The 10,177-nt window shown below is 41.1% G+C and overlaps 1 protein-coding gene across 1 annotated transcript; it reads right to left on the bottom strand.

Annotated features, from left to right (window-relative positions):
- Nucleotides 1-1,283: 1,283 nt before the first annotated feature.
- CA7 (carbonic anhydrase 7) lies at nucleotides 1,284-9,864 on the bottom strand. Its single transcript, XM_069868760.1, has 7 exons — nucleotides 9,766-9,864; nucleotides 7,567-7,764; nucleotides 4,392-4,510; nucleotides 3,350-3,445; nucleotides 3,043-3,105; nucleotides 2,105-2,260; nucleotides 1,284-1,874 (listed from the first exon to the last, which is right to left on the bottom strand). Exons 1-7 carry the CDS (start codon nucleotides 9,803-9,805, stop codon nucleotides 1,752-1,754), a joined length of 795 nt encoding a protein of 264 aa, XP_069724861.1. The 5' UTR covers nucleotides 9,806-9,864; the 3' UTR covers nucleotides 1,284-1,751.
- Between the last annotated feature and the right edge of the window lie 313 nt (nucleotides 9,865-10,177).

The raw sequence follows: 10,177 nt of genomic DNA, 5'->3' as shown, positions 1-10,177 counted from the left end.
GTAAATAATCAAATCATTCCTTGATCTGAAATAGATGCATTGGTTGAAGATCTCAGTGAAAGCCCAAGAAAAACAGTGCTGTAAGTAGGGAGAGGCTGGTCTATGCAAAATAAAGAACAGAGGTACACACTAGACTTTGAAGTCTCATTTATTTCATTTATTAAAGAAGTTAAGATACATTAAATAGATTCCCTGCAATACTAGTTTGCATTACTAGCAAAGTTACAGTCCTAATAGTTAAAAACATTGCATCTTGTAGTGATTTTATGTTTCCTTTAGCATCTGCTGTATAAGAATCTCACATGTAAAACAATGCTGGATTGCCCCTCACAACACCCCTGTGAGGTAGGTCAGTGTTACCCTCATTTTACACAAGGGGAAACTGAGGAACAGAAGAGTTTTAGGTCCGTGTACCAGAAAAACTGTAGAAGGGTTAGATCTAGAATTCTGGTCTTCCATTCCTTGCATTGTGCTTCACATCCAGTGTCTTCCTCCCTTTCCAAAAAGGAAGAGCAGCCATAGTAGCTGTCCTTCGCATCCTTTCCCCTAGCTTTCTCTTACAGTGTGCATCTCAGGTGATTTCTCCATCTAAGCTGATGAAAAAAAAATTGATAAACATCAATTTCTATCTGAACAATGCACTGAAGTCAGACATTTGACTGTGGGTAGGTGCAGATAACATCACTGTACTTAGTACTAGAGACGTGTATCTGAATTCCATCGCTGAGCCGCAGAAGCAGTAATGCTAACACATGACTTTTCTAAAGGAGCTTTCTTTTGAAAAGGTAAAAGGACTGACGAGACCTCATACGTGCAGGGAGCATCCCTGAGAGGCCACCCTAGCGAGGGGATAATATGTGCAGCAACGCACGTTCCGTGCAATCAAGGTCTAGCCATGTTAGGTCCTTAAAGTAAACGCAAGATCTGCTTCCTCTAGGGCAGACAGTGAAGGAGGTTGCATTGCAGAGCAAATCGCTTAACTGAGGTAGAATTTGAACCCTTGGGAGCCACAAAACCCATACCTGAATTGCTATAGACATTCTTTTCAACAGAATTAACAGGGCATTATAGTTAGGTGTGCTATATGGGAAAAAAACCCCACGTGTGTGAACAGTATTGGACAATGAAATGGCCTCCTTCTAAACACAGCGTTCACATTGTTACCTTTAGTTATAAAACAAGATCTTAGAACAGTAGCTTTAAAATATCTGTAGTTTTTATACCAGTGCCTACTTAAGAGCTTTTTTCCTACTGCTACTCATGCACTGTATATGTCAATAAACAGGAAGAATACAGTGAAAACAATCTTCGAATCAGAGTAAATGATAAAAAGAGATCATTAAGGAAAATTTAAGTCCAGTTCATCCACGATTAATGACTACTGTTTCATCACATATCAAGTGAGACAATTAGAAGTTGTGGCCACCGGAACAAGTAGATCACTACATGATTTCCCATTTCAAATTAAGTGGGATTCTAATTTCATCTTATTTTTTAGAGTTTCAAGTCTGGGAGAACACTCTAGTTTACTCAACTATCCTTTATATTAAAAAGTGCTAGTTAAAAAGACCCCATTTCTCAAAAGAATAAGCAATTCAAATAAAACAAGATCAGAAGACTGTTCCCCTCCAAGCAGCGTTCGCGGGAATGACTGTCTTGTGTATTCCATGAGAGATCTGAACACCAGAGTTTGTTTATGGTATCTCAGATGTGGAAGCTCTTGAATATCTCAGGGCCATTATCAGTTTTCTTCAGGCCTTGAAAGAAGCTCGAACCACCCTTCCCTTAAGAGGCTGAGGGGGGCGAAAATTATTCACCATTTGGATCCTCTGGTCTTCCTCACTGGTGAAGAGGAGCATGCGGAATTTCTCCAGCTGTAAATTCAGATGAAGTTTACTGCTTAAGAGGGCAATCAATATTAAATGTTTTTTAAAAAGTAACAAAGCAAAACATTCAGTATGTTTGAATCTGTTAATAGAACGGGTTCAAGCAAAGATCCTAGAGGGTATTAATAGAAAACTTGGCCTCATTGCAAATCAAAATAGTCACCGCCTATTTGTCTAGTGCTGAATCCTACAAGAACTGGGAGGGTATAAAAGTTTACCTGTTTCTCTGAAATTCTGATGGGTTCTTTCAGCACTATCCACGTTACACTCTCATTAAGGGGCGGTGTTGTCAAAGAACCAAGGTATGTCCAATAATCTAGACTTAAAGGCAGGAGACATTTGGGGTTGAAGCTTCTGAATTGAGCTTTTGTTCCCTGGAGAAGAAAAAGTTATACTTGAAAGTTATCTTTTTAGTTTCAAGTGCAGGTTGAAGAACTCTGTAAAAGAAATCACTTAACCATGAAAGTATCTTTTAGTGTGCCTGCAGCCTACATATTGCTGTGTAACTGCCTTAATTTCCTGTCTTTCACAAGCATACACAGAAGAAAAAGAGATAATATGGCCATTTGAGTATTAGATATAGTCTACCTTGCCTGTTAGACCTTGTGCATGTTATAGAATGCATTAACCTCATGTCGATCCAGAAAGGATAGCATTTGTAGTGGTCTAATCAGTCTGCAATTGAGTACAGCAGGTCTCAATCTTCAGCAAAGCTCTCAGATGCATCTTGTTAAAGACCACCTGGAGGTATCGCAGTAAGAGTAAACCAGCTCAGGACCTCATCAAGACTGTCCCCTGACAGAGCTCTGCAGCAGAAGACAGACAGCTTTGACTTGTTCAAGGCTAGACTCAACAGAAAATGATTATTTTGCTGAGTGTAAGACCTGAGCCTGAAGGATCACGGAGCTTTTGATATGAAATAGCATGGGGAAGGTAAAACCTCTGAGTGACCAGCAGGGTCATCATAGCCTTGGGAGGCAGCTGAAATGAGCCAAACCAACTGAACTTTAGAGGGGAAGAAGAGAATGCAGCTACAGGAATGTTCTAATGATGGGAAGATTCATGGTGAGTGATTTTTCCATTTGTCTCAAACATGTACAAGAGCTTAATTTTTAAAGGACATCCCAGAAACAAATTTAAAGAGCTTAAAACTTACTTTAAATTTAACCATGTACAAAGCATCAGTGAGTCTGTTCATGTTGGCGTGTTCTTTCCCAATCTGAAATAACAAATACACAGGTTAAATAAGAATGACTATAATTATGCTTTGAATAGGTGGTGTTTTCTTATCTGAATCCCAACATTCCTACTAAAGAAAGTTTAAAAGCAATTTGCAATGAGTTACTGCTTCCAATAAGTCATCTGTTTTCCTTAAGCACTTCTTAAATATGTGGCTTGGTTCTCAAAAACTTGACAGCATAATGCTTTTCATCATACAAACATGCTATTCTTGTGATTCTTACCTCCAAGAAAACACCAACTACTGCCAAGCCATCTGGAGCTGCTGCTGCTTCTCCAAATGTTGCGTATTTTCTGGCATTCCAGTGAACTAAGTGGAGCTTTCAAGAAATAGAACAAATAAGAACTAAACAATTAAGTGATAGAAGCTGTGAACATAGGTTGTCTCATGCTAACAGGCCCTAATGGTCATTCAGAACAGAATGTAGATTTTGCTCCAAAGGCATTCTTGGAAAGAGGAGCAAGCTCAATCTTTTATCTACAAGCATGGACAGACACTAAACAGAGCACCTATTTATCAGCCTTAATTTGAGACAAATCAGCCTCTGACCCAGCTTCCTTCATCCCACGAAGCTCTATGCTCACTCGCAGGGCTCCAGGATGCTATACTACTGTGGTATTGGGGATAGATTGTGCTGGGAAAGGCCTGTGCCTTGTCCCAGCTTTGCAGAACTCTCTCTAGAGCCCTCAGGTGAGGCCACTTCTAAGCACTGGAGAGCACCAGCATGATGGTTTCACAGATTATGGTCATCAGCTGATTGTGCCAGGCAGTGGGGCCAGACACAGCTTCTCAGCACCGCCTGTGTCAGTATATTTGGTTTAGTATTTGATAGGAATGGTTGGACTTGATGATCCGATGGGTCTTTTCCAAGCTGGCGATTCTATGATTCTATATCCTCCCCATCTGTATGAGTAAAAGGATGCAGTCAGTTCTGAGCAGTGGGTAAAACTATGCAGCAAAGGACTGTCAGAGGTGCTGTGTGAGCACAGAAGCTGAACTACAGAGCTTGCTGTGTCATGTTGATCACAATACAAAGACTGAGAATCTTTAAGAAAGGGCTGCGCTGGGGGGAAAAGCTGCATTCTGAAAAACAGGGTTATCACCAGACAACTTCAGGCTAAGAAATAAAATTCTCATTAATCTGTGCTGACCTAACCACTGTGAGTAAGCAATCAGAATCCTAAGGGACACACAATGCCCGCTGCAAAGTCATTTGTCAACAGCATTTGTATGAATTAATCCCATCTGTGAAAACACATCATTACCTCACATGGGAAAGGTTTGCCATCAATTGTATGCTCTGATCCCTGGCTGTGGGTTGTCCCCCAGTGAAAATGAAACTGCCTCAGCCGAAATGGATTCTCAAAGGGGCCTCCACTGATTGCTAAGCAGAAAAAAAGAAAAAAAAAAAGAGGAAAAAAGCTTATTTATTCTGCCTTTTTAGCTTCCTGTTAGTAAAAACTAACCACTGTTGGCACAACAGCCGAAAAAAGCCAGCAGCATCTCCCAGATGCCAATACCAAAGATATGCATCATCCAGATATTTAGAAGGGTTGGATTTCCGAAAGGAAAGCACCTGAATTCATGCAAAACCAACTAAAAAAACATAGAGTGGCTTCTTGTGCAGAATTTTGCAGCTTTTTTGAAAGATTATACTTGATATAGGAAGATGTGGCAGCATTGTTGTGGTTATACCTTTTCTGTTAAGTGCACTATATCTAGTTGAATAGTAAAAAAATAAATCACAATTCGAAAATCACGTACCTAAAATATTTTTAGCTACTTAAGATTTTGTGCAAAAGAGCGCAGATACCTTTAGCACCAGGTGGAAAACTCAGCTAAGTGCTTCCTCTTCAGAGTGCCTTTCCTTCCACTGGGTGTTCTCTAGATTGTTCCTTTTAAATACTTGATCCCATAAAAGGGGGAATATAATAGCCTGTACTTCACATGACACCATTCAGAATCTCAGATCACCTTATAAAGGTGAGGAAATGCTACAGAGAAACTTCATACATGATTTAGAAATAACACTTAAGAACAGATGAATGTTTAAGATGCCACCTAGAGCGGATGCTTCAGCAACAGCATCAGTAGCCCTCCTGTAATTTTATATGGCACTAAATCAAATTAACTGTGCCCAGACACAGAAACCAGATCAAAAGTCGTATATTAAGAAAATTAAAATTACATTTAGCATCTGTAAAGCACTTATACTCACTGTAGTCCACAATATTTTGTTTAAAAAAAATTAAAGCTGGGGTTTGCACAGTGCTATCACATGCGTGTGTGGTTCCAGCCTTTTCTGTAGAAACCCAGCCTTGCCAAAGCAAAGGGTTGAGCATTAACTAAGAATATAAGTCACTCCTAGTATGTTTTTCTGAATTTAGCAATGGAACCCGTCATCCATCTCAAACATTTTTCTAATAAATCAAGCTATGATGGGCTACTGTCAAAATTCTGTTGTGCCATTTATGCAGAGCTGAGTCACTAAACCTATTTCAACTCAACTACAACCACTTTAAATCATACTTTCCACTCCTTGCAGGTGTTATTAAAACAAGGCATGGGCCTAGTTGTAGAAAGGGCAGAGGTTTTCGCTCCTGCACGTGCTTTGAGTCTGTACCTCTAGATGCAGATTAATAGGTGATGGTCTTAAACTTATAAAGCTGGACAAAGTTCACTGTTATGTAGATGTAATTCAGCTTAGAATTGCACAGAAGTGGTTAGCAAGCTAATCCAGATAAATTTTACAAATTCTTTGTAGGGTAACAATCTTAATGCATCCACAGAGTAAAAATGTGCACATTGCAAAAATGTGCACACATTTTTCTCTTCAAAGTCAGTAAAGATGCTTGAAAACCTGACCATTCTGTTGGGAAGTTTTAGGTTCATTCCAGAAGAGAAATTTTAATAAAAGTTGGCTGGAATTTTAACCCCAAGCCCTTATTACAAAGGGCTGTCAGGACAGACAAGTCACTCCACAAAAAAAGTAACTTGTTTAGAGTGGGATATCCTGTTTATTACAGCTAGAATCAATAAACACACTCACCTGGAAGATGAAATGAGCTGATAGGTTTAAAAACTGTTCAGAGTGCTTTTTTAAATGCACTCTTTCCATTTATTAGCTACTTCGTCATCTCCATCTGAATGCTCTTTCTCTGCCCCTCAGATGTAAAAGCAAGGGCTACCATGGAAGCAGAATTAACAGAAGTAATCAATCACTTAAAGCATCTCTATTCTTTGCCAAGAGACAAGAATAATACACAACTGCAGGTAGCCCAACATCCACAAGTTGCTGCCAACTCAGAATTAGCTGAAGATTTTATAATCTCTGAAGAAACTGAACTGCTATGATGCAGGGAGGAAATATAAGACAATGGAAGGTCACAGTGAGTGACTGGTCCAGCTACAATTTGCTGCAGTGGAGGACTACGCTATACAACCTGATCTCTACTAATCCTCTTCTCTCCCTTTCCTCTGTGGGTAGAAACTGGGCAGTAAGCCAGACAGAGCTGGCATGTTTGCTAGCATCTCAAATTTGGATGTGTTAGCATCTTTGATTCGGATGATCATGGAAACAGGGCAGTGAGGACTGTGCATACCCACTCTCACAAGCTGGATGTGGTCTAGGAGAGCTGAAGAGCTGCATGGATTCCATCTACTGCCCTAGGTGCTTGCCCACACTATCCCTGACACCCTGCCTCACAACTATCCAGCTTCAGAGCACAGCTCTGGGCAATATTCTTAAATTGTTATTTTACCTTAAACAAGCACAAGACCGAAAATGCATTCAGGAGCCGTAGCGATAGGTGGTGATGGACTGGGAGGTATAGGAAAACGTAGGGCTGGGCATGACCTAGATGGTCTAGAATTAGGGGTGGATACAGTCCTGGTTAATTTTCTTCGTAGTAGCGCTATGCTTTGGATTTAGTATGAGAGTGATGTTGATCACACACTGATGTTCTTAGTTGTTGCTAAGCAGCATTTATACCAAGTCAAGGGCTTTCCAGCTTCCCGTGCTCTGCCAGCAGGGAGGTGCTCCAGAAACTGGGAGGGAGCTCAGCCAGGACAGCTGACCCAGACTGGCCAAAGGGAGATTCCATGCCATAAACCATCGTACTCATTATATAAAATGGAGAGATGGCTGGCAGGAAGGCAATTGCTGCTCAGGGGTGGGATGAGCATTGGTTGGTGAGCAATTGTATTGTGCATTCACTTGTTTTGTATGTTCTTATATTATTTTCTTTCCTTGCCTTCCTATTAAACTCTTCCTGAGCCCACAAGTTTTGCTTTTTATCAGTTCTCCTCCTCACCATGGGGCAGAGCAGGGCAGGCGAGGAGCAAGCGAGCAGCTGCATGGCGTACAGGATGTACTTAATTCTTCCCCCCACAAAGTCACAAGATTATATTCCAAGGTAACTGGCTGTGTGTTTATCTCACCTGTCTTGTCATCAGTGTCTTCAAACTCAACCATAACCGAATGGCCATTGTTGGATATGTTGAGAGATGAGCACGATTCATAGGAGATAATAAGTGGCTTCAAATGAGGGTCATAAACTGCTTTTGCAGAAACTATATCAATAGGTGACTGGCGGTTCCCTTGGGCAATAGGATAAGATTTGTGCCATTCTGAAGGTCCTTTAAAGGGAAAGAAAGGAAAGCACCATTATCTTCTTCCTGCTACATACAAAATAATCAATACAGGTTGTCATGAGGCTTGAAGTAAAGCTTGTTGAGCTGGAGTGACTTGTAAGTTTGGCATCCAAGTTAACTTATATTCTAAGCTGATGTGGTTTTATTAGCAAAACAGGCCACAACAAGACAGAGGATTCAAATCCCTCATACAAAACACTGAGGAAATCACAGCACAGACTGATATCTGCCATATCCGTGCAGCTGATTTTCTGCAGAGTTTGTAATTACATCTCTAAGGATACAAGAGCTGCCAAGGTGGGCGCAGGTGTAGACACACTCGCACACACACACAGACTCCTCCAAAGAAACGGTATTTCATTCTTCCTGGGAAAGAGTATAAAAGCTCCAGTGATTCAAATGAGATGCAGATGACTCAATCTCTTAGCTACTGACTGTGCAGTTATTTTTAAAACCATTTTATGGCTGCAGTAAATCTTTGAGGCAGCTTCATTCTTCACTCATGCCCGTTATGGCATCTCTCTGCCCTGAGTAAAGGGCACAGCGTGACAATGAACATTTTTGGATTTCCTGACCCCAGCTGAGTGAGGGGAAAGACCAATTTAATAACACAGCACTCTGCTGCCAGAGCTGGAACATTCTTAAGCTGTTTGAGATAATAAAGCCTCAGCTGCATTAAAGAATTATTTGTTCTTACCGCTGCTTTTTCTACTTTGGTATGGCAGTGCGAGAAGCAAGTTCTACTGCTTATGTTAAGAAATCAGCAGTAATGATTTTACTTCAAAGATTCCCAAGAAGCACATTTTTAATTGTAGCATTTCACAAGCGGAAACTTCTTTAAATCAAGCACACGTATTTATCCTCCTTGAGTTTATGTAGCAAAAAGTGATCCATTATACTCTTATTTGGCATTTTCTGAGAAGCTAAGCCTGTAAAAATATCTTTTCTCAGCCTGCCTATAAAGCAGATTTAGGATTTAAATGCTGTTACACAAGCTTCAGCAATATAATTTGTCTCCTCTAAGCTCTGTAAGAATACACATGGGTTTATTTCCACTACCTATACTCCCAAACACATAATAGTATCTACTAGCACTAACCAGCTTCACTTAGTATTAAAGTTGCTTTTGGAGTCAGAGGAACTAAAATAATTGCTGCTAAGAGAGAGAGACTGGGTCCTGAAGGTTAAGCCAAAGACTCTTGTTGGACACTCAGCAGACAGAAAAGCTGCTGTCAGAAGAGATGGAGGCTCCTGAAGGTTGTGCAAAAGACTGTCCCATTGGACAACACCAGTCACTCACCTGTCCTTCTCTGTAAAGGACAGAGGTGCTGTGAAATGCTACTGGGGGAATCTTTCAGTAGCTTCACATATCCTCTCGCTCTGTGACACACATTCTTGGAGGTGGGAAGCAAAGGAGGATGACTAAATTAAAAACTGTAAAGTCAGAACACAAACTGTTCTACAAGAGATCTCTGATACAGATCTGTACAATTTATTGACGTTCTAGAAATATAGAACATACATCTTATTTTATTCACTTCTCTGGAAGCCTCAATATCACATTTCAAGAACTGCACAGGATCAGAAGATCTATTACTGCTCTACTAAGTCTTCTTTATTTAAAAGAATTGCTTTTGGAGAGACATAGACAGTTAATCCTTTTCATAACAGCTTTTTGGAAAGGGACCCATCTGCAATATCTGCAGCCTAAGAAAAAAAACCAAAACACTCACTACTGCTTCCCTCAGCTTTGGAACGTTGGCTGCAACAAGGAAAGGCAGCAGGCGTAAGTTTGTGCATCTTTTTTCGGGTGCCACTTTCTGGATGCTATTTATTAGCGATAAAGTAATTAATTACCTGCTGTATATACTTGATGCTCGCAGACACTGAAATGCAGGCAGCTCTGCAGGGCTCAGGCAACAGCTCTAGAAAGAAAATGAGTGGGGAGAAGATAGAGAGATGCAGCATGGAAACGCCGTAACCTACCGTCATCCTGCCCATATCCCCAACTGTGGTGGCCAGTCATGACCAGGGACCTGCACCCTGCTCTGCTCCCAGCTCTCTGAGTAGGGCACTGCTCCTCACCTGCCTTTATAAGGGCTCCCGTGGGATAGGGTCAGCCCCTTAAAGATACAGAGCGACCAAAGCAATCCCTGCAGGACAGGGAAAGCACCTGCCTTCCTCCTGCTCCCAGTTTTCCTGCTCCTGCTGCTGCTCACCATTTGCAGACTCAGCCCAGGAGAAGAAAAAAGTTGAGATAAGTGAAGTCGCAGGACTTAGAGAAGAACCAAAACTGCCCAGGTGCCATGGGCATCAAATTTAGGAAAAGGTAGCGGTACTTTCCCACTCTGCAGCAGGAGGAAGCAAGAGCTGCAACCTGCTCAGAGCATCAGGAACA

Source organism: Phaenicophaeus curvirostris, chromosome 14 (genome assembly GCF_032191515.1).
Source record: "Phaenicophaeus curvirostris isolate KB17595 chromosome 14, BPBGC_Pcur_1.0, whole genome shotgun sequence".
NCBI lineage: Eukaryota > Metazoa > Chordata > Aves > Cuculiformes > Cuculidae > Phaenicophaeus > Phaenicophaeus curvirostris.
The sequence above is the reverse complement of the archived record's forward strand: the minus strand, read 5'-3'. Positions and strand labels throughout refer to the sequence as shown.

What these genes read in the sequence shown, in the direction of transcription:
- CA7 (XM_069868760.1), bottom strand. Translation starts at nt 9,805, where the DNA reads ATGACTGGCCACCACAGTTGGGGATATGGGCAGGATGACG. An exon ending in GGGATATGGGCAGGATGACG is followed by an intron (nt 7,765 to 9,765) that starts GTAGGTTACGGC and finishes TTCCCTTTAAAG; the next exon opens with GACCTTCAGAATGGCACAAA. An exon ending in TCAGAATTTCAGAGAAACAG is followed by an intron (nt 1,875 to 2,104) that starts GTAAACTTTTAT and finishes CTGAATTTACAG; the next exon opens with CTGGAGAAATTCCGCATGCT.